Here is a 26,438-nt window from a genome sequence, read left to right as displayed (position 1 = left end):
TTTATATATAATTATCTATCTTATTTTAAACATCAATATTTTTAGTGTGGATAAAATAATCGGTACATAAACTGTAAACCAATTACTGTTGGATTACCTCATGGATACAATTTGAACTTTGAACATATACTATGGTAGGTATACTCATACTGTACATCTGAATAAAAAAAATTAGCTAAAAGTACTTTCAGAATCATTCTATTGATAGAATATAGGTAATGTTTGTATTGGAATAAAATATAAAAATAACATTTTCAATTGAAATTAATTCATCAAACCTAACCACCAACCTATTACTAATATACAAAGTTAATGCAAAATTACATTATCAGACTTATTCTTATAATGTACGGTTAAGTGTCCGTTAACGGTTAACCTAACCCGATTATTGGGATTTTTACCGGCACAATTCCGGCGGTTAAGCATCCGTTAACTTTAACCGAACATTGTAAGAACGGCACTTAATAAAAATGAGAACATACTTTTGTATTAAAATCTAATGTTCACAATTGGTACACTGATGGTACAGCGATTGACGAGCACGAAAACACAATGCATTTTTTCCTTCATTGACAGCGGTTGTAACCGAAGTTGATTTATTTTTGTTTCTTCGACATAAACAAACCAACGTTTTTCACTTATAAAGTTATACTCAACAACAATATAACAAAACCAATGAGTATTTATTCAGCAAATTAAGAAATTCAAAAATTCGTTGTACCGTTTATAACGACCACAGAAAATAATAACTAACGAAATGTATAATGACTCGGAAGAAAAAAAAATCGAATGTATATTATGGTTGTTGTAGGACTGGTAAAAGGTGTGGTATAAAGTTAGTTCTTCCATGAAAACTATCTCAAAAAAAATCTTGTTTCTTCACAACACATATATCACATATTATATTATAGAATTAAAATATAATATATCGATTAGGTAAAGCAAATTACTTTTAATAAATCACATAAATTTCAAATGCATACTATGTAGTATTATTGTATTAGTATCCAATATTGATCAGCATTCGGCATAATAATATAATATAACCAAAGAGATTAGTAATGCGGTTGCTACTTCAAAACATTGTGTAGGGTAATCTCACTATTGTAGGTACCACGAATACTTTGAGATTAAACATTTAAAAGTACTTAAATATTTTTAATCACCAATAATTGGAATTACAATTATACAAAAAAGATGAAACTCGTTTCTTCGTATTAAATGTTATATTTTACGTAAATATTATGTATATTATATATATATATATATATTACCTACCTATCATTAACGTAGAATTCTGTTCAAATTTTTACAAATACTGAACACTATAACTTAATATCATAACAAACATCTAAACACCATTTATTTGATCATTTAATTTAATTCAAAATTTTCATTTGATAATTATACGCCCAGAGGGCATTGGTTAAGATAATAATATTATACAGAAGTGGTAACGATATGCAATAAATAATTAATAGTTAAAATAAATACATTTTAATTGAAAGAATACAAACTTATATTGTTGTATATATGTATAATGTACATTGCGTAAACCGAACAAAAATTGGTTCTTGTTAGAAAAAAAAAGGTGAATACAGGAAATCAGGAACATTTGCTATCTATAATTCTGACTTCTTTGAAAATTCTATTTTGAACTTACTATTATACTTATTATATAATAAGAAATGAGTAGCTATAGTAATATGAAATTATACTTTATTGTTTAATAAATTGTTATTTAATATGATTATCGTACAACGAATAAGATGTAAGATAATTTATTATAGTTATCCCTTTGAGGCATAGTGGTATTATCCCGAAACCATATTTTTTTGTTCGATTGTTTAAATGGTATTATTTAAGTATTATGCTTATGTGGTATACAATTCTATTCAAACCCGGGCCAGATGAACTTGTTGGTAGCACTATACATTTGTTTCTTTAATTGTTCTATAGATCAATTAGTAAAGAACATTTAATAAAAAATGATTAATTGTGTAGTATGCTATATTTTAATGTAAATTTTTTTAAAGAAAAAAATGTATGAGTCAACTAATACCTAATAATATTACAATACCTACCTGTCTAATCATATTCAAATCGAAAACAATTACTAATTCCCAGAATATCGATTCTAGTTTTCTCAGTTCGGTTCATAATGAACTAGAAATAACATTGCTTTGTAATAAATTAAATTTTTTTAAAAAAATAAACAAATTAAAATTCCTCTCCAATATCTGTTATTGTATTTTTTATAACGGAGCCTATACTTAATACAGTAGATGCCGCTTATTAAACTCAAAATCGTCTGGAACGGTTCGGACGTATCAAAATACATTAAAAAAAAAAATCGGTTATAAGACACAAATTTCGGAAAATAAATAGGTAGTAGAAAATAATTTTTTTTGGTTATAATTTAGAAATAAATTGGTATTGAAAAATAAATAATATTCGTGTTGATTATTTCTAGTTTCTGTTGGTACCTTATAACGTATAATAATTGAACGTGCATTGAAAGAATGGTTCGTAAAAGTTAGAGATAAAGATGCTCGCGTGTCAGGTTCTTTGCTTTGCCAAAAAGCTGAAGAATTGACAGAAAAACGGGGAAGGTTAACTTCAAAGCGAAAGAGGGTTGTTCTTGAAAGGGTGGTTCCATAGATGGAAAAAAAGAGAAAATATTAATATTAGAACAAAATAAAAAACAAACTAAAATTACAAATTCTTTTGAAAAATAATTTTTCAAAATAAATAATAAATACATCCTTTATAATTTTTATAATATTTTTATATGTAATATTTATCTATTATACCTAATTTTATTTATTTTTTATCAGGATTATTAAATTTATACAATAATAAGTATGTAATATAATATGTAGTATGTGTTAAAGTAATAAAATTAAAGCAAAATATGTAGTAAAATAAAATTTATAAATGCGTAATTAATTTTTTTTTCCACTTCGCCTATAAGATTCATTCAGTTATAAGACTCACTTGGTGCTGGTCCCAAAGTGAGTCTTATAAACGGCGTCTACTGTATTTCCTTATTTTCTCATCGTTTCATTTGTAATTTCTTCTTATGATTACGAAACAACCACTTAGAATATTGATAAAAGACACATTCCTTTGGTAAAACCAATATTTATTCCTCGCCTTGCTCCGAATCTAAAAACAAATTGAATGGCTCTTACAATTCATTAAACCGAAAATTTACCTCTGCCTCATCTTCCCATATGAAACTCTTACGTATTTCTAAATGAATTTCAAAATTAATAGTTCTGTCGTACTAAATGCGTAATATGTATTTGAATAAGAAGTTCATAACGATTTTGGATGCAGTTAGTACAATTTAAATTTAAAAATTTATTTTTGTGCCGTCGACATCGAAGTTATAAATTAATAATGGGTAAACTATAGTTATTATTTAGGTATTTCCAATAATATTATATAGCTATAGGTAATGTTGGTATGTTATCGTTTTGTATAATTAACATCAATCAACAATTTTAATGTTAATTGTATTTTTATGTATTTATGTATAATATTATTGTAGTTTATACTTAAAATGATCAATAGTTAAAACATAGATAAGAAACAAAACCTAATTAAGTAATAATCAATCCCTTATAGTTATAATATGAATACATTTCTTTAAGCTGAATAGTAAATAGTACAATATTGCACGCTCAGATAATGCATTTTGACTTTTTGAGTTATAAAGTACCTAAAATACATTGAGTCCGACTAAAAACATTTAGTTACTAGAATTACTATTTGATAAATATGAAAACGCTGGTGACATTTATATGGACTTCGGACACATTCAAGACCATAGAATTAATGGGAATTTTGTTGATAAATGATCATAACGCCATCAAATATTGAAAACAACAACATAAGTATTTTAGTGCTTTTCAGCAAAGATGATGGCTTATCTTAAGTATTATTAATACTTACAACATTCAACTCATGAAAATAGTCATTTCGACCTACTTGCTTAGCATATTAAAATCAACTGCATATAGAAAAATATCAAGCACTACAAATAAAGTTACCCATAATGCCCACAACGTAATTAATAAAACGAAAAATTTATAAATAAATCACTTCCTAATGGTCTCGGCGGTCTCGCCCACATTGAGATAATGAAAAAACAAACAATCAAATGAACTAATGTATAAATCACTGCAGGCTGCAGTTATAGCCTACACATACCTACAAAAACTCTACTTTTACGACAGCTTGAAATTATTAGCGTATTATACCACAAACTACCATGATATTATTATATCAACTACAATTGTTTAAACAAAATACGAAATAGGAATTTGGTGATCCATTGACCATCGGAGGCGTGTGAATTAATATGTTGTTCAACCACAACATAAACTATTGAATTTAAAAAACTACTCTGAGCCTATTTATATATAAAGGGGCGCCGTATAAAACTTTATAGCCGCAACTTCATTGATACTCCTGTTATTTTATTGATCTACAAAAACATTTCAAATTCTTCTAACAAGTAATCAAAAGTAGCATAAAGAATTATTTGAAAAAAAAAATAACCATTAAATTCAATAATATCAAACAATTTTTTAAAAGAAGAATAATTATTATAGGTACTCGATCTTACTCATTTTAAAACAGAACGTATACGATAAAAACAAAATGTCAACAAATATGACGTCTGAAAAAAAATTCTATACGTCGTATTACTGTAAAACCTATAAAATAATGTTTAATTAAATCATGATTAACATGATGCTTATAATATTAAATATAGGACATTAATAGATTATTATTATTCGTGATAATTTTAAATTATTAATAACAAAATATACAACTATTATATAACGTTCTTGTCCGAAATGAAAATCATAATCTCCAAAACGACTTTTGTTTTTAGGTACTATTGGATTAAGAATATAATTAAATTAAATCTTAAAAGCTCTATGGGAGTTCAGTCATAAAAAAAAAAAAATGTCTTAAAACCAAAAAATTTTGATTTTATCTATATTACCGTTCTGCATTTTGTTCTGACATAATATTAAAGTTACTTATACTTTGCTTTAATATTGATGTTGTTCTTATAAATCAATTAAATATGTTTTTTGCCGTATTAATTGTTGAATCTTACAGATGCGTTGACGTTTGAACTGGCTATACCAGACGTTAGGTGGCTTGACGGACTGCCACGACGGTGCAAACATCATCGTTAGGGAATTACCTGGACGACGGGTCGTCCAGCGAGCACTATCTGTCACGTAGACCGCATTTGTCTGATAACTGAACAATGTGTTGTACCGTTTCGCAAAAGATTAAAAAATGACACAGTGGACAAGAGTGACTAGAACTTATTTCCTGTCGACGAAGACCGATATTCGACATCCGCTGCTCAAGTTGCAACGGTGCGCGGCAGTCGGAAAATGTGACTTGCAGTTTATAAAAGGCAATTCACACAATATTTTAGCTTTCAGACCGTCCGTCAGTGATTTCATAGTTTTTCTGATGTTTAAGTCGATTTGCGTTAGTACATATCAGGGGTCGTTTGCCTGGTCGTGGACAGATAGGCTGAAGTTCACATCGGCACTACCATCACCATCGAAACCGATAAACGTGAACATTCTGCAGCTTACCAATTCGGCCAGTGATGTCTTCCCCTCGACCGGCTCAACGACTCCCTTTTACTCATAAAAAGTCTCATAGTTCGTCTAAAGTATAAATTTTGACGAAATCTAATATTAGGGCATAAAATAACGATTTTCTTATTTTGTTACAATATACCTATTCAAAACAAAATAATATAAGCGTATCCACTTGAAATGTACACCTAATTTTTATAATATAATCATTTTCTCCGCGTCATGGTGTAATTAAAAAAATATTTTTACTCATTTATAAGTATGTGAAATGTCCAACGTTTTTTAATTTTAATTTTTTTTATTTAAAAATTGTACCGTCTAAATAAAAAAATGTTTTCGTTCGGTCAAAAAAACATGAACATTCCATTCAACGTTCATTATAAGTTGTTATTAATATTATGTATTTCTGTTTTCTGCAGAGACTTGAAACATTTATGTACCTATGGTATATATTATATTGAATTTTACCGGTACTGACTAGAAAGTTCATAATAATAATAACATAATAAATGCAATGTTTTCGGTAAACATTTTATCAATCTACCGTAATACTATTCGTAAAATAAATAACTTTAATAGCAATATTAAAACATATATTATGAAATATACTTGGTGATATAGGCTGACAGATAGTTCCAGTTCAAAATCATTTTTCGTATACAATGATGAATCTGTCACATCCATTAAAGTGCCCCATTCAAAACCTACTGTAAAACAGGCCGGGTTTTTTTTTTAAGTTTATTTTGCAGTAAACTCAATTTTGTTAGCATTAATACCACCATAAAAATAATAATTTTTGTATTTTTTTGCTAAGCTTAATACATTTCATAGTTTTTGAATTTTTTATACATAGAAAAAAAAGTATAAAGCCAATTTGTGTGGATATGCTTACCTTTAAGTCCAGACTTTCACAGTGAATTAGAAGAATGATTTAAGCCGCATGTCTTAATTTTAACAACACATGGGGTTTGGAAAGAAAAATTATTTCAAAATGAAAACCGAAGCTTCACATAATACCTTTTTTTTATTTGTTTCCACTAATGACCTAAAAAGTGCGAAAGTGAAAAAAAATAATTAGGTACCATATAGTACCTATACGCTAGTATAGTATACTCTGTTTTTGCAACTAAGTATAAAGTTATAAAGTAAAAATTAATAACTCAATATACCAATATACCATCATGTAGAAAAGTAGAATTAATAGGAAAAATATCAAATGCATAAATTTCCAAAATGTTGATTTTAATTAAGAAGTTGGACCACAGGTACACAATTTCATTAATCAAATCTAATGGAAAATTAATTTTAAGATATAGTGAAGTGAAATTAACTATAAAAGTACTTATAATCACATGTTTACCCTCTTTATTTCCACTTTTCAATGGTTTCTCTATTTTTTTCTTGTATAATTTCACAGCAAATATTTACACACATTTTTTACAAAAAATTGTTGTTGAGTTTCACATGAAATTTAAAAATGAAAAGCTACTGAAAGATAAATACAAATTTTTATATAACGTAAGTAAAAAAAAATAACTTAAATTATATAATTGAATATTTGAGTTTGAAAGGAAGGTAGAATATAAGAACACTAAATTATAATAATTTATATGCACCATAGTAAAGTAGTGATTCTATTTTAGAAATTTGTAACTTAAATATTTAAAAACATTATAATTAATTTATGAAAATATTATTTTACCAACTTATTATTTATAATACTAAATTAGTATTTGGAGTAACAATAATAAAGCTAATAATATTATGTAAGTATGTGATTTTTATTATAATATTATGACCGTTTTTTTAATTTTTTGTAAATGTTTGTTTTTTTACTTAATAAGTCCTATAAATTCAATTTTTAAAAGATAAATAAGGACAAAATTAAAATTCGTGAAAAAATTTAGATGCATCTGTTTATCAATTATATATGTTAGTATTATTGATAGTGTTTATTGAACTTGCAATTCCATATGGTAATATTTTTTTTTATAAATTTTGTTTTACTTTTTAAATACACAAACACGATCCAAAATATTAAATCTCTTAATATTGTTCTACTTGTCAAATATAATTCATCATAAATTATCAATCTTTGTGCTGAATTATTGTACTTATAACTTGTGAATATTTTAGAATTGGTGATAAATGGGATTTTCTTTAATGATTATAAAGTGTAAGAAATATAACAATTACATTGAAACCCATCGACCATCATATGTTAGGGATTTGAAGATGACCTAATTACTTTGTTTACATATATTATATGTCTTTTAATGTTCCTAGTGATAAACAATAATAATTGTGATTACATACGTTTAATATGTTACCGCTTTTCCTATTTATAATTATGTAAAAAATAAATTTATCACATAGAATTGATTAAATTTTCCCTAACAATCGTCACGAATCTTTGGCATTACAACCAGGCATCCATACATTTATTTATTTTATTTATTTCATACTAATGACTTTTGAGGAAATCGAAAATAATCTTTTCAAAGACCGTATAGGTATGGTCTCACTCGATAAATATGACTTTTTAATACTTTTATGATCATGACTATGTCTACTATTACCTGAAATCAAAGAGAAAAAAACTAGGAATCGAAAAACCTACATATTCCACAAATTTAAGTTTTCGGTTATAATAGCATGCACTATATGCTGAAACATTTAAATTGTAATAATAAAAACTAAATAAACAAGTTTTCGGTTGGGTTAAGAATGCAACACTACCTCTAACACTAAAGCGCTAAAGTGAACAAATTGACACATTCGACCAGTGTCCAGTATCTGTAAATGTTCGATACCTAAACACAATCGTTGTATCCAAACACTTATCTGCAAACGTAAAAAGAATGGCTGTTTATATTTAGTTCTTGTTTTATAACATGTTTCAAATCTAAGAAGCAAATGGCTCAATATTTTACTTATTGTTATTTCGTATAACATATTATGTATTTTCTTAATTAAAAATGTTATACAAGAATAATAATGAAAGTAAAAATTAATAAACACAATTGAAAATATAACTAACAATCAATTTTTAGTTTCAAAAAGATTTCATACAGAATCTCACGAGTAATTAACTTTCAATTAAATGCATTGTCATCAATTTATTTTTAATATTCGAGTTGTCAATTACAACAATTCCATCAAAAGTGTTTAGCTATTTTTTTGACGTACCTTTTAAAACTCTATTATTCAATATAATTGTTTTCTCTTGTAAACATCACAAAGGTTAATAAAATTATATTAAAATTCTCTTTGAATCATGGATCCATTAAAAAACATGATTATAATTATTAAGAAATCAAAAATAATTTTATAGTAACTCCACTAATTGCATTAACATATTTTATTTTTACTTTTAAAGCGACCTATAGTTATATAGGTACTACCTATTTACTGATATTTTTCACGCATTATTCAAGAAAAGCGAAACAATAAACTCATAAATCATGTTATATATTTATTACAGGTAGGGTAATGTATATAATATAGTATAAGAATAATATGACTTATTTGAGTATCAAGTTAAATCAAAAAAATATAATATTTTAAAACAATACATATAAATTACTTAATATTATAAATTAAAATGGAAATATCAAAACAAAATTACCATATTTGTTGTTTTAAAATACTTAAGTTCAAATTTAGATAATACAACTGACACGTTTCGTATTTTAATTATATTGTCATTTGTTTATATAGAATTATCTGTTGTTAAGGAGTATAAATGAATATATTGTAGAGTTGTAGAACAAATATAATAAAAATATTTTATTGAATTATAACGAAGTATACACATAGATGATATGAATATATTTTCATTGTGGTTTCGTGACACAAGGGTAACAGTAAACTGTTTGCACAATACTACTTACCCCTATATAATTTAATATAATTTTTTTGAGTAATATTATTTTCTATGATTGAATTTACCGAATAACAGATACCTTATCAGTGTTATTATTTAGCTATTAGATTATAAAATTTGGTAAGTATTTAATAATATATGCTACACATTGAACATTTAGTTTTAGAAAACAGTATTGCTAAACGATTAGAAAAGGTATTGAGAAAATTGAAAAATTACTTCTTCAACAAGTATCAATACTTGATTTTTAAACTGTTCATATTCTACACGATATTTTGCGTTGTTTTCTTTAAATTGAAAATATGTTTACAAACAAAAATACATCAATAGAAACATCATCGTAAAACTATTACGTTGCTCGCTTCACATAGAATCCAAAATGTTACTTGAGTGAACATTAGTTATAATAATGTTTGTAATGCACGGCAAATTGGTTGTATCAATATATATTGGTTTACACAGTAAATTGGTCGTCACGTCTTAAAGTGTTATTGCCTTAAGGGTGCCATATAAAATACCGGGTGCCCCATGATGTTTAATTCCGTTAATGACTTATTTTCTAACTACATTATTTTATGATGTCTAATTTAATCAAAGTAGATTTTTAGATTTTTATTTTTTTTATTTTAATGTGTTTTTATACTTTTCGTGTTATTTTAACATTAGAAAATACTCAATTTGTAGACTTGATTCTTCTGATTCGTGTGCAAGTTTAATAATTTATTAACCTTTATTTAAATATTAATCCAAAACCATGTAGACACAGTCTAAATAAAATTGGAAGTTCTTATTGATATTGTTTGAAATAAAACACAATGAATATAAAATGTAAATTAAAAATAATTTAACTATCATACTGTTTAAAAAACCAGATCATCCCTTTTTTTTTTTTAATTAAAAATAATTTTACTTAGTAATTAAAACAAAAATATATAATACAAAATAAATAAATTATATGATCATCTTAAACAGGACTATTGATTTTCAAAAACAAACTATTTATAAAAAAAGTTTAGACGGGGATAAACATCAGGGTTCTACCATCTTTCAATTACTACATTATCCTAAATTGTACACGTCATATCTTTACAGCAAAGTTTCGGTCAGGACAACATATCTGACAGAAGTGCTAGGTACTTATTATTGGCTCCATCAGTATTATTAATCATTTAATCTTTATAAGAGGTTTCTGTAAGCCATAATATTTTTATACTATTTCATCGAATATATTCATAAACGATATGAAACTAAGTCCTAAGTAAACAATAATAGTTTTTTTTATAGATAAAACTTTCATCTATGCGTTTTATTAATAAGAATATGAATAGATACCTATATTACGCTACTATGTTATTTATCGTTTAAATGTACCGACTGTTGTTTTATTTTTAATTTATAATATAATTTGAATTTCAAATATTCGATGATTCTATGATTGGCAAGGAATAAAAACAATATTTCCAAAAATTGTATTCAAAAATAGTAAATTATTGGCCTCGTTAGTCGTTTCAAATCATTATACGCATAATTATGGTGTTACTAATAACAAGTTGTAAAATGGTATTTCAACTTTGATGTTTTAGTGCCTTCTCAGTTATATTATGTAATGACTTGTATTTATATAGTATAGGTAGACAGAGGTATACAATTACCTGTTTAACGGAAAGATATTCGCCGAACACCACGGCAATTGATTTATACTGGGTTAGAACCACACCACAGAGTTGGTCGAAATCAAATTCTCAACATGTTTCGGTGAGCAAACAGCTAAACACGCGCACATATACGCACTGTACCAGCACACTCGGGCGAACTCGGGTATTACGATCTATACCGCAACTGGACGAAGGCGTCGATCTGCGTGATCAGAAACATCATATTAATGTTATTATTGGGTGACCGTCAAAATGAAAACAAAACAAAAAACAAAACAAAAATCTCGTCTTACAGAGCCCTACCGACTACCCGGACTACGGTTCTAGCACTGCCGCCCGCAAACGGAGTACGAAATACCCCTTGCGTCTCCAACTGCCCTCCGATCCCTCCCCGACCTCAAACCCAACCCCCGTTATTGGGCGCGCTGGTAGCGCCCTGGTCCCCAAAGCGGGACTTGCGTGGAAACGCTTGGCGCGGGCAACACGTAAACGACGGCGCGGCGCCCGGCGATCTTCTGAGATTATATAGCCGGGCTACGCGAATACCACCAAGCCACAAGGTGGTCGCTCGTGCCGTACGTGCAATCCGTCCACGTTGCGACTAAATCCCCTAATATAGGTACCTAACTTTCAGCTCATTTATAGGTCTTCTCTTAAGTGCGTACCATGGTCATATATATATAGCATATACATACCACATGACCCTCTAAAGGTTGTATACGATATTGTTTTTGAAGTGTTAAAACGTGAACACTCCGTTGTTTTAGTAGGTACCTACACATTCAAAAAACAGAGTTCCGACGGTGTACGGATATTATTATGATGTACATTTATACAACGATGGTGTAGTACGCGTGCAATACGAACAAGTAATGATAAACAGTTTTCATTGAACTATATTTCACCTATTTCACATCATCAATATTATTCAATCCAAAGGAAAACAACCACCAGATTACAAGGAACAATACCTGCAATCCGTTCGTAATAGATTTACATAATAATTTCAGAAATTATTGTTGAATAGTATACTCAAAATATTTTTACAATTTTACCATATTGTTGGTATATCAACTATATAGTTTTATAACAATGTGTAACATTTATTATTATTACTATAATATTATTAACGAAACCAAATTTCGGTTTTTTTACTAAAATTATTCACAAAAGATAACATGATTTTTTTTATGCATATAACTAAATGCATTATATATGTTTTTAATCATTTAATTATAATGCTGATAAAAAATAACAAGGTCTAATATAAATTCGAGTTTAACTTTGACATAAAAATGTGTATGAGATTATATTAAAAAAATAAAAATATAAACAGCATTATTATTGATATATCATTACATCAAAAATAATTATTTATTTTTAAACTGTAAATAATAATAATAATCCGATCAAGCCTCAACCTTTCCGATTCACTCTCCGAAACACTTCAAAATCATCCCAAGGCCATAACAGACATCATCCAATTCATCACAACAGCAAACCTTCAATCCAAAATCTAGTATTAAGTTCTCTCTTGTACGTTTCTTACTGTAAATATTTAATTTAAGCTATTCATATTTTGTAAGCCCAATGGCCTATGCTGCCGAGGGCTCTTTCCTAATAAAAAAAAAAAAAATAATAATGTTCCAAATATCCATAACATTCGAAAAATAAATTATTCTAAGAACTACTCAGTTGAACATTCAAAAGTTTATTTTTAAGATGTATCCAATGTTTGGAGTTTATCTACATATAGTTTTTTATTATTACAAAGTCATTACTAGCGCCCACAGCTGGTATAGCATAAATGCAGTATTATTTAAAATCAATAGATAGATATTATCGTGACATATAACTATTGAGATATTTTTATAAGCAGAAAATTGAGTTACATAATTTTTGAAACACAATATATAAATTGTTTGCAAGTAAAGTATATGAATTTTAACTTTTAATAACTTCGATAATTATATAGGTACTACCATTATATATTTCTTAGCAATTAATATTGTTATTGCAGTTGTACAAAATAATCTAATCATAATATATTGTCTTTAAAAACAATAAATGAACAATGCGGAGGGATATTATACTTTAACCGACCCAAGACAATTAATAACAAAAGACGATGGTATTCGAATGTTTAATGGTTTAAATGTTTAATAGGTAGTATATAATTTCTAGGTGTGCCATCATAATTAACCCAGTTTTAACAATTGCAAGATACTAAAAAAAAAAAAATAGATTAGCACTAACTCGTAGAATAATGATTAGGGACGTCTGTTGATAAACATTTCAATGAATCTGTCTAACACGTTTAACGAATTTGAAATCTTTTAAATCAGTTTTATAAATCCTAATTGTTAAATATTACAACAAATAATGAAATCACCGAAGATGATGTCCTATATATATATATATATATATATATTTTTATTATATATTGGAGTACTTTCTTTTTAATTATTCCATAATCTGAACTTTGTGAAGAGTTATAATTATTTAATGTTAATAAAGATATAAAAACATATTCATTTTTACTCTACTTTTTAAATATGATATACACATGTATATAATAAATTAATCTTAGTAACCATTTAAAATTTTCGAAAACAGGAGACTGTTATAAAATGTTGGATTTAATGAGTCTATGCAATTAATATTTACTATATAAGCGAATGCGAACTATAATTGTATACAAAATAAAATTTCAATCAAATTAATTTAGTATAGATTAGATATATTATATCTTATTTTTAGAGTAATCCTATAACTAACTAGTAAACTTATATAAATGTTATTCATATACATAAAACATAATATTATAGTAAAAACTCTTCAATTATTATTATATATTTTATGTGTTATTCACATATGGTATTATTTACTGTTTACGATAAATTTATAGTGAATATTGTGTATAATTTACGATAGCTATAACCTGTCATAATTATTTTAATATGGGCAATGCATTGTAAAAATTATAAAAGCAAATATATATGTTATAGTAACTTTTTTTTACCAATAACATGAGTAGGAGGTATTTACATAATATACCAGATGATATTTTTAAAATAATAACTCTGAAAAATATCAAAATTATTTTTCTTGCATAATTTAAGGTCATTATATAAAGTAATAGTTTTGAAAAAAAAAATACTAATTTTATTATTCATTTAATAGTAATTGTTTTAGATTTTTACTTTTTTTTTGAATGACAACAAATCAATTTTATTGGAAACGCCACTTATTGTTTTAATATTCCGATCTTTTTTTAGTGTTTCTTGAGTATAGTTACTGAACTTTTGACCCCTCAAAAACAACAAATTAAATACAATTTTATAACAAAAATAATTCTCAATATCGAAGATTAAAGCATTTTTCTATTTTAAAATTTGCCTTCAGACAAAAAAATATTATCATCATAGAAAAACCAACAAATTGACTCAGAATCTAAAATAACTTAAAAATGGAAAAATGTATTGAACATCATTTTCGAAAACATACTTTTTGCTATGTTATTGTAATACAAATATAAATAATGGTAAATGTATTAAATGTACCTCCATAAATTTAATTTAATTTAAAATTTCTTTTTATAAGTAACCTTGTCTATAACATTAAATGATATTATTTTTATTTTTGAAATTCGTCAAGATCACAAAAAATTCTTATACATATACCTATTTATTATCTATTCTTCATTTTATAAACACTGCTAAATCGTTTAATCCTTGACATTTTAATACAAAGTTTTTTGAAAGTTATTATTATTGAATTGAAAAAAAATGATTAGCGAAGCTGCATTAATTCATAATTGTTATGGACATTTGAATTATATAAATTTTGTCAATATTTTATAATAACTATATATAAATATAAAATAATGATTTATCTATAAACGATTATTTTGTTATAGTTAAAAATATTGTAATTTAAAAAACATGAAACATGCCACTATTCCAAATATAAATATTTATTGTTTTCTATAGAAACACCGATACACAATGAAATTTGTAATGTATTGTGACTAATTTTACGCTATTTTTTCCATTAACTGATTCGCACCGTTCTATGGTACGTGGTAAAAATGGCTAGAACCTACCAAAATATTAACATAAAAATAATAGTAGGTAATATTCCGCCTCTGCTCAGAATCGTTTTTTATAAAATTAAAATCTGTTACATCCATGATACTGGTCTACTCAATCACGAGATAATGCTATTCAGCAAAGCGTCTAATATCAATCAAACATCTAAATTTTGGAATATCGATACAATATTGTCGGTTCAAAGCGTATTATAAAACAAGACGTGTTGTATAGTACTATCATCGTTTCATACATCTCTACAATTAAGTAGAATGATTAAGACTACCATACAGAATTAAAGCTTGACTAACGGGTTACTTGTATCATTATTATTTACTATCTGATTTCATATTGGCTTAGATGATTAGATGATTTTCAAATTTGAAAAATGCTTATTAATTCTACTAGAATATGATTGAATGTGGTTCTATATTTTGATAATTAATTGGTACCTAGTATACTCTACATCCTCAAAACTATAAACAAGTCACGATAATAATAGATGAGATTAAATCACAACACATAGGAATATTCAATATTCAATTTATGTAGGCATGCGTTACACCAAATAAATAAAACAATATATTATTGTGTTTGCTTATAAAATATTGTGCACCTTGAGTAAAACGCAACCTAGTTTCAGGCGCTGTAGTAGTACTCTCCTCTACATTACAATCAATCAACTTTATATTGCAACGAGTGTATGACCGGACACTCGGACACTGTGTTCTTTCTATCGCTGTCGACCTCCGTTGTCGTTTAACGTCGGATCGACGCGTGCAAGTGTGTGTGCATGTATGAGTGCAGTTTCGTGTATATTTGTTCGGATTATTATTATTATTAAAATAATATTTCGTGATAATTCATGGGCAATACACCTGTGACATAACTGATTTGACGACACCAAAATAACTCCATTGCACTTGCCAAGTAAGTAATTCAAAAATCTCTACATGTTTTTTTTATCTGATACTTTGCCATTCATTCTCATTGTATTTAAATATAGTTAACAGTACAGGTTTTGCTTAAATTAGGTTATGTAATTCAATTTCCTTTAAGAAGTTCATGAACTTAGTATTTTAATTGGCAGTTAGGTTGTAAATTGTAATGTTACTTCTAATAATATTTAAGTGCTTCAAAAATTAAAATAAATGATTATTTAGGTAATTATCAACCATAATATAATAACTATAATATATTATGGATAACCTGTACGAAGCAATTGGTCCATTTTCAAACTATCAGAAAATAATTTTGTACCTAAAAAAAAAAATTATTTTACAATAATATATTATAATATAAAAATATAATACTCTTGTTAAAACTAATAACCTATGTAGTTAATGATTGACTAATAAAAGAAAAAATGTATATTATAGTTAATTCAAAATAGTTAAATAAACACAATTATTGTGACCTATTAGTAGTCATAACATCAAAATTAATTCAATAAATAAAAATAAAAATAATTTGATGATAAAACAAAAGTAAAAATATAAGATGTAAAATATAAAACCGTAAAATAATAATTCTTTAAATATGAATAGTCCTATACAAATTTTAATGAATTATAAGCATATAGTGTGCAGAGTTTCTTTTTACTATATACCTATGAAAGTATAGTAAAGGTCAAAATATTTAAATCTTTGAGCATTCACAAAAATGATATGAAGAATTTTTTATTTATTTTGAATTGCAAACAAAATTAAAAGACTCGTACACTAAAAATTCGAATATAAAGCTGATAGTTAAAATATTTCAGTAGGAACCTAACCAAACTTCCAATCCAAAACAAAATAGTAAAATACCTAATAATATTATAACATAGTGCATATATTCTTGCATACCATTATTTAACGACCGATAACATTGTATTACGAGAATTCAGCCCTAGGGAACGAATTACAACATGGCTGGCATTTTGAAGAAAAAAAAACTATATCGGAGATAATTAAACGATAAGCGTCGAACGGGATACAAGTACTGGTTCTACAGGTTTTTCTATTTCATTCGTGTAACCCATGATCTCATGCTCATGTGATGAATACTTGGCGATAGATAAAAAAAAATAATAACAATAAAAATACAAACGTTCAATATTCAAATATACACTTTTGACAAAAATATCTACCATGGATAAAATCACAAAATCAATTTATAAAACATAAGTTTAATATTGAAATGAACAATAAAATGTTAATTTGTATATAGGTATAGCAGGATCCCAAATACCAATAACGTAGTATAGGTATAAGTAAATATAGTATAAATTTAGTAAATACAATTAATCAAACTTGTAACAATATTAGTTATAGGTATATATATAACATCTAATATCAGATGAATAATGATTTATTATTTTATGCATCATATAATGACAATTAATTTAATACTCGTGCTTTTACTAATAATATAAAATATAGGTACTATAATACAAAAAAAATAAGATTTTATACTAATACAATTTGATTTTCATGGTTTATTGAAAAGATCCAATATATTTATAATAAGTACCCTTTGTGAAATTATATAAAAAGGCTTAAGAGCCCATTTATTGCATACTCCGACTACACAACATTACAACAATGACCTCAAAAATACAAAATACCATTTAAACACTAAAGTGCAATTTCCATAAATAAGTATTACTTAAAAATACATAAACATTTAAAAAAAATTACTTACACTTTTTTTTATAGTACATTTGCCGTAAATATATACATATAAGAATACGTATCTAAAATCGTTACGAAAAATATTTTTATAAAAGTTATGAATTAAATCATGAATATATAATATATACATATATATATATATATATATATTAATAAATAGTAATAAAACAAAATATGTGTATTCACTATCAATTTTTTATTTTATAATTTTAACTTATAAATTATAAATATTATCGTACTTAAAGTAAATTAAATACATGAAAACGATTTTAATGTACAGAATAAAACGTTGCAATGTAATATTATTAGAATTGTAATACTTTTTTTTACTTTTCTATACAAATTATTAGATAACCAAAAAATCATTGACATAATACTATAATATTCCAACCAGGAAAACAAGGAATCTCTCGATGAAAAAATAATAGACTTTATAAATTATAATGACATACAATAAAAAATAATCAATTTCTATTAATAAATATTCAGGAAAGTTCCTTAGAAAATAAATTTAATAATTTGATTCTATCATAGATAACTTAACTGATAAAATCAGCTCATTAAATCACATTTTTCTCTAAATAATAAGTTTCACATGATAAAATTTGACACATAACAAGGTGCACTACCTATTAAACTACATAACCTCAGTATAAATATGTAAGTAATACTAATTCCCTTGAATATTTTTCCAGCATTTTTAGGATTAATCTAAAGTAGGAATTACATACAAACTAAAAAGTTTTATTAAATACCAAATTAAATCCTAATATATTTATATGCATATTATATACTATTCTAGGTAAATCTCTAAACTATATTTAAAATTAAAATTATATCTATAAATAATATTATGGTTATTATGATTAATTTTTATTTTAAATGTACCTACCTAGTTTACATCAAGATATAGATAATATAGACTTTGATTGTATATAGTATATACTATGCTATATACAATGTGATTTACAGAGCATTCCCGCTCCATTTTTTCATACAATAATGAATATATAAAAATTTTGATTTTCAAAATTTTTAATTGTGCTTTAAATTTTTAAGGACCATATTTTCAAATAATTTCTTTAATTTTTATAGCATTTTAGCAAAGTTCTGTGGTGATATATAATATGACGTAATATCTAGCTTTTTACACTACTTTCGTAAGCGAAACTTACTCGACATTCAATGAACATTTTTTAGTTTATCTATGTTAAAAATATTAAAATGAGCAAAAATTAAAAAAAAAATAGGTGACATTTTGTAACATTATGAAGTGATCCTGCGATCTATATATCATATATGAACATGATTATCGGCATTTTTTAATAACACTACAAAAAACATAACAATGGATAACAATCCTCACCATATGTATTACAAATTTAGAGTACGATTATGTTTGATAAATCCAAGTATAGTTTCTATGAAAATTTGAATTTAAAAAAAAAAATTTTCGATTGATTATTTTACACAATACTATAAACTTATGTATTAATGAATAACAGTTTTAAATACGCATTATATTAGATATTATGTTCTGAATTCCATATAAAAATATTGACCATGAAGTGTCACCGATAGAATGATCCTTTGACCATTTGCATTCAGTGGACGTCATAACCAAATTTGTTATCGCCATCTTAGTAACGCAGGTAGGTATACAATTCAAGATCAGCAGAACCAATTTTGTGTTGTTAGCTTCAATATTAGAGTTAATTAACCTATTATCAGTTTAAAAGAAAGACCATTGCCTGTGTTTGTACCGTCGGTGTTAAACGATATTTTAAATATTCATAATTTGCTTAAAAAATTCAATAAGTATCGTATGAAAATCAAAAAACGAACAGTGTATGTTTGTTTTTTAAGTTTTATATTCAGTAAATTTGCTTAAATATTAAAACTAACAACTCGAAATTGGTTTTGTTGGATGTAAATTTGTCATTTGTGCGTTTATAGGATGGAGATAATATAATATAATATTATTCTGAGACCACGAGGGTAGACGTCGTTCTCATTGTTTGTTTAATACCATTAAATTTATATATATATATATATATATATATATTGGACATTATTTTTATACTACCTCCTGTATATATTTATTCTTTTCACATATAAAATGAAAAATTGTCTTTATATTTTAATTCAAGTATGTCACATAATATAATCCAATGATTGTATAGTAGGGGGACCTACTAATTTATTATTGATGTATACAGTAGATTCGACAAAATTTCTAACATCATTAATAAAAAAATACACGTAATGTCAGTTTCAAAACAGAAATCAATAGTGAAAACAATACTACTTTAGTATTCTTAGGACAATATAACAACACATGGCTATGTATAATTTTGATTAATTATAAAAACAGTCGATATTGGTATTACACAATACATTAGCATTTATACTTCAAAAAATAAGCTGAACATCATGCAAACACACGGATTATAAATAAACACAGCGATCACCATATAATATAGCCATAAAGACACCTAATTATTATGCATTACATATTGTTATATTAAAATTTGTTCAGTGTATGTATAAGATGCGTATTTTTCGATTAGCTTTTCTGTGCATTTAAATATATTTTCAATATAATATATTATCATCAATATAAAAATTTTAAAAATTTTAAGCAATATAACCAATGAACAAAAAACAAATTGACAGTAAACACTTGAATAATTATATGCCAATTAAATTAATTTGTAATAATTATAGGTATTGCACTAATAACTATAAATTTGACGCGTAAAAATAGAAAATCATTGTCTGGAAATATGACTCATGAATAATAAGTCAAGCATTCTATAATTAAAAATATCATATTTTCTGATAAACTGAATTTATAATTTTATGCTATACCAATTTCAAATTACTATATCATTTTATTAGAAGTTTGTATTACTTTGTAAGACAGTAATATTTTAATACCCGCGTAGGTATATTATGCCTTTGTATCGATTTCATCTTATTGATTTCATCAACTTGATATTGAATATTGATACCAAACAACTGGAGATTAATTAATACACACGCAAAATATTTCAAAACTAAATTCATTAATTTCAGAAATATTATTATAAAGAATATTTAGGAATTAAATATAAAGCAATATGATTTCATTTTAATATTTAATTATTTTCTAATATCCTTATTCAAAAAACGTATATAGGTACCTAATATGAAAAAAATTCAAGGAAATTTACTAGTTGAAATGGACGGTCTCTATAAATATATAATTATTATAATATACTATATATATAATAATAATAATTCATTGGCCATGGCAGTGTATAGATACGGTTAAGGATGAGTGCCCCCCCTGTCGTCGTAGACGTAGACGTCGGAAATATAAATGTATATTTAATATAATAACATATATTATTATTTATTATTATTATATATAATTTATATATTTATATATTCTTAATATTATATTATATTATATATTATAATAATATTTGCACCCAATCAAGTGGATGAAATGTATACCGGAGACAGCGACAGTGATGGACGATATTATGACAACAGATTACAAAAATGTATTAATAAATATTACTATAATATAAATATTATTCAGGACGAACTAGCCAAGTAAGTCTGAATTGAAAATAGTAGTCATGTGTAAATATAGTTATAATAACACTAGCATTGATGATTGATTATTATTATTATTCAATATTTCTATAATATTAATATAGATCTCTATATAAGGCTGTTTTGTCGACGATTTGGAATGTTCATAAATATTCAAACCATCGACGGCGCTAGCGGATTTTCTCGAACAAACCGAGAAAGCTCTGACTATGGATCAAACTTCGTCCACTCTTACGGCCAAAGTCGGTATAAAAAGGAATTCGACACAAGCACAACAGAATTTAGAGTTACGTTGCACCAAGAAAACCAAACGAATGCTACGGAATCGACGACGCAGAAAAAGAGTTCGGCGACAGCGACGACGATAGTGGACAAGAAGGAAAAACGACTGAAGGACGCACTAGCGAACCCTTTTATTCGTTTACAACACTGGACCAAAGTTCAATTAGGGAAAGATCTCCGGGATTCGACGATTTTTTCGAGTTGATGAAGACCATAATGTTATATTATATTATTTTATATTGACCGAAATATAAATATACATTTATATTTCCGACGTCTACGTCTACGACGACAGGGGGGGGGGGGGAAATCATATATGTTATATATCAAACGGCATGATATATAGGCAACTTATGTACATACATAGGTCAAACATTATATATGTATATACGAACGCAGGGGGAATATCATGGCTAGGTACTTTCCCAAAATATGGGGGGGGGCACTTATCCTCAACCGTATCTATACACTGCCATGGCCAATGAATTATTATTATTAAATTTATATTATATATATAATAATTATTATTATTATATATATATATTATATTATAATAATACACTGCCGTTTTCTAAACAATAAACGTATTAGATTATCTAATTAAATTATAAAATAATGTTTTTTGTATTTTGTGTCTCCCGAAAAGTAGTGTTTTTTGACTTGTGCCCTTTTGCACAGAGACCGTCCAAATAATTACGTAGATATGTTCAGTGCATATACATTCTATACTTCTATATTATGTGAAATCGATAATTTAGAATAGTAAATAATTATAAGTACCTAAACATTACTTTTTTATTGATAAATTCGTTTATAGAATAAGAAAAAAGACAACAATTAACACAACTACCTTAATTTGGTTGAAAATGTATTGAACTGATTCTGAACCAAATTTAATTACTTACTAATTAACAACTTATAAAGTTGCAGTAAATGCCTAGTCTGTTAATAAGAAAACTTAATATTAAGCTTCGAGTAATAAAATAATCGTCAAACATAGATATAGTTATGAATTTATGATATCCATTACAAGTCATTGAACTGTGAGTTTTATTATACTTTGAAACCTACTATAGTTAGAGAATTAATTATGTTACCAAAAAAATATTGAATTAAATCTAGAATATTTTTCCCATAAAATTAGCAAGTACTTAAGCATATCCAAAGTAACAATATTTAATCAAAGACTTGCCAAAATATATGTAACAGAAAATAATTCTGAAAACTATGAAAATCTGTGTAAGTAGAAGTAAGTTGAAAGAAGTGTGTAAATTAGTTCATCAAGCAACTTATTATTTTATGCATTTTATGCTAAAATTCTGAAACGAATAAAAAAAAAATTATTATAAAGAATGTATCAAAATCAAAAAACACAACTAGTGCGTTTTGGTCTAATATTACGCACATGAAAAGTATAATATCATTATGTTATCAAACAGCCAAAAATTAACAAAAAAAAAAACCAGTGTAAACAATTTTCTCTTTTTTAGTCATTGAAAATAATAATATAGTTTACTAAATTTACTTAAAATAATTAAATACATAATTTTATAGTTGAAAATTTGCATGTTTAAAAACTTATTTATTTGATTCAAATTTCAGAACAATATTTACTATTTAGTATAATATGATAAATTTTTCTTAAGCAACGAAATAAATTACATCATGAAAATGGTAAATATTATTAATTTTTAGGATGAATGTACTTTGCTTGAAATTACGTCGTAATCACCAAGTATGGTCTCCAGAAACGACCGAAAACATCAAACATTCAAAGGCGTAAGTTTTTCATATTTGTATTTTATATTTTCAAATGTATAATCAATTGTATTTAGCATTTAAGATATAAAATAGGAAAATACTTAATAGTTCATTAAAAAAAGTCCTTTATTAATCAAATTTAGTAATTTCAGCGTTACATTTAATTTTAAATAATAGATACTATATATTTATAATAAGTAATAAGTATTACCATTGTAAAGGTAAATTTTGGATGAAAGTTGATAACAGGTTTACATATAAGATTTAAAATCAAATTGTTTGATTAAACCTCATCAGAAATCTTTTGTAGGAATTAAATAATGACAATTATTGTTATTTGTATAACGTTTTACAAATATCTGATTTTTGATTAAATTTTGTTATGCCAAAAAGTTCAGCATAATAATCCATGATTCGATATTTCGATACATTATAGATGTTATAGATTATTTATAAGTTATAACATTTTGATTATATTTGAGTTTATATTATTTACAAACATTAGGTGTTTCACATTATGTTTTTACAAAAAATTTTTTTTAATTTCTTAGTTAATAAACTTCTAATATACATGTGTCTGTTTATAATATTTTATACTAATATAAGACAATTGCCACAAAATTCTCTTTTTAAATTTATGATTGTAGATATTACATTCTATAGTAAAAGTTCTACAAAAAATAATTAACGTTTTATAACATATTATTTAAAAAAGAAAAGGTTTATATTTTAAAACAAGATTTTCATTTAAAATATTTGTTATCCTTTTGTTTAGTATAATATGATACATAACCTACACATTAACTGGACACAATAATCACTAATCAAGAAGTAAAAGTTGTACTTTATAGCTCTATATAAATAATTGTAATTCTTTTTTGATTAACTAAGTTAGTATTTTGTATTTATTATTTTGATACCATTAACAACAAATACGTTAGTTTTAAAATTAAATTAGTACAACTCTATTGGTTTTTATTTTATCGAATAATATTATACTTTTTGGGGGATGTATTTATTGTAGTTTATAAAAATCTACAAAGTACTTCATGACCCATATGGCCACAAGCCACATAATCCTTATAATGATAATTAACATAGTATTTTAATTAAATTATAAACACAATTCACATAATATCTAGTTGATAACAACGTATTCGTCATTATATCATGTAAAAGTCAGTTATGCGATATTTATTGAAAATAGAATCAAGTAGGGACTTCTACTATATTTTTAAAAGCCATGCATTTCTACCTATGCATCTACATTCACCTATTTGTTGTGACCAGTGGCGCCGAAGTCCTAAAAATCTAATAGGGCGAAAAATATTTCAAGAGGCCCAACATCTTAATATCGGAAAAAATGGCATACCGTGGAGAGGAAAATGGTCAATGTGAAGCGGCCCTATCTTAAATTTTCGAAATATGTCGGGCCATGGCCCGACCTTAATATAGGGTTCGGCGCCACTGGTTGTGACAAATCCGATGAAATTTTTTTGAATCATAAATATGGTTCGTGCTCAACTTTATGTCTATTTTATAAAACATGCACTATGCAATCACAACAATGTATAATATATAGTACATACATTTTCCCAAGAAATTTCTGAACAATATACAGGTAGGTAAGTACTTGTTATCCGCTTCTATAGTTATACCTAACAAGTATTTTTTTCCATAACAACCATTGTGGTGTACCGCAAGTTTTAACGTTCACCACGAATATTTTTACTATAACTTTCATTGTATAAGTATTCATATTTATAAAAATGGATAGCCCATTTACTTAACTGGTTGTATAACAGTAATCATTTTGATCACATTCATTATTGAATATTGATAAAGTGAAAGTGTATATTAGAATACTAGAACCTTATTTCACGTGAACATCAAATCCAATTTCAATTTTCTAAAATAATTTAGACTAAATAAAATATAGATTCATACGTCATTTTGGGCTGTATTCATAGAAAATTTATATGTATATTATTTTTACTCAATTGAATATCAATTCATAGATGTAACAAAATGATGATGTACAGCGTATGCGTTTATCCATATTAATCATTATTTATGTACTATCCAGTTGTATTGTTTGATCAAACAACATCCATCAACGTGTTAAAACACGTTCAACAATTTAATTTAATTGTTAGTTTATCCAAATAATAAATTCAAAATTGTCCGGCAGAAAATGTTTATAACGCATTCAAATCCGCGTTCAATCCCATTTTTCACACAGCAAAGGTATTACTATCTTATATTTGAAAACTGTTTCAAGCAGTGAAAAATAAAAACGGAATTAGCTAAACTCTGTTAAACTAAAAATGGTTGAGTGTTTATTCGTGTTTTTGTACAATTTATCAAAAGTTACTTTAAATTACAACAATATTAGTCTCAAACTTCTTAATTTGTTTAAAATCTTTAGATGGAACTGGCATGACATTTTGTTTGAATTACTACAGATGAATGCTCAAAATAAATGTATAATACAATCTAATATTACAAAATCATGTTAAAAAAAAATATAATTAAGCAATAATTTATCAACCAAGCTCTAGTATTCTAATTGTAATATATAATAATATATATTAATAAATTAATAATTTATGATAATTTAATAGGTGTAGGTATTAGTTATTTATTTATAAAAATATTGATAAAAAAATGTTGTAACAGTAAATTAGTATAAATTAACTATGATAATGATATGTGTTATAGCCATAGTTATAATTTTCAATAAATTATATGATCAAGGTAGTCTTCTATAGTGACTTCTTATTAATACTTAACAATATGCCTATAGATTATAAGTACCCGACCTACACAAAAACCAG

The 26,438-nt window shown here is 25.8% G+C and overlaps 2 protein-coding genes across 3 annotated transcripts in view; one reads left to right on the top strand and one right to left on the bottom strand.

Annotated features, from left to right (window-relative positions):
• The window catches only part of LOC107166364 (solute carrier family 7 member 14), a 103,814-nt gene extending 92,311 nt beyond the window's left edge, over positions 1–11,503 (bottom strand). The window contains exon 1 of the mRNA XM_015514996.2: positions 11,184–11,503. The gene's annotated coding sequence lies outside the window, so the exon portion shown is untranslated. The remainder of the gene's footprint in view (positions 1–11,183) is intronic.
• A 4,528-nt stretch (positions 11,504–16,031) lies between these two features.
• LOC107166366 (uncharacterized) overlaps positions 16,032–26,438 on the top strand; it is a 102,947-nt gene continuing 92,540 nt past the window's right edge. Inside the window, exons 1-2 of one of the 2 annotated variants that reach the window (XM_089228654.1) lie at positions 16,032–16,207; positions 23,536–23,619. In XM_089228654.1, the coding sequence (XP_089084780.1) occupies positions 23,537–23,619 (83 nt within the window). In that variant the 5' untranslated portion in view covers positions 16,032–16,207; position 23,536. The remainder of the gene's footprint in view (positions 16,208–23,535; positions 23,620–26,438) is intronic. The other variant, XM_089228657.1, reaches the window with a different exon arrangement.

This window comes from Diuraphis noxia, unplaced genomic scaffold (assembly GCF_037042655.1).
Source record: "Diuraphis noxia isolate RWA-SAM2 unplaced genomic scaffold, SU_Dnox_SAM2 contig0005, whole genome shotgun sequence".
NCBI lineage: Eukaryota > Metazoa > Arthropoda > Insecta > Hemiptera > Aphididae > Diuraphis > Diuraphis noxia.
This window is presented reverse-complemented; position numbering and strand designations above follow the sequence as displayed.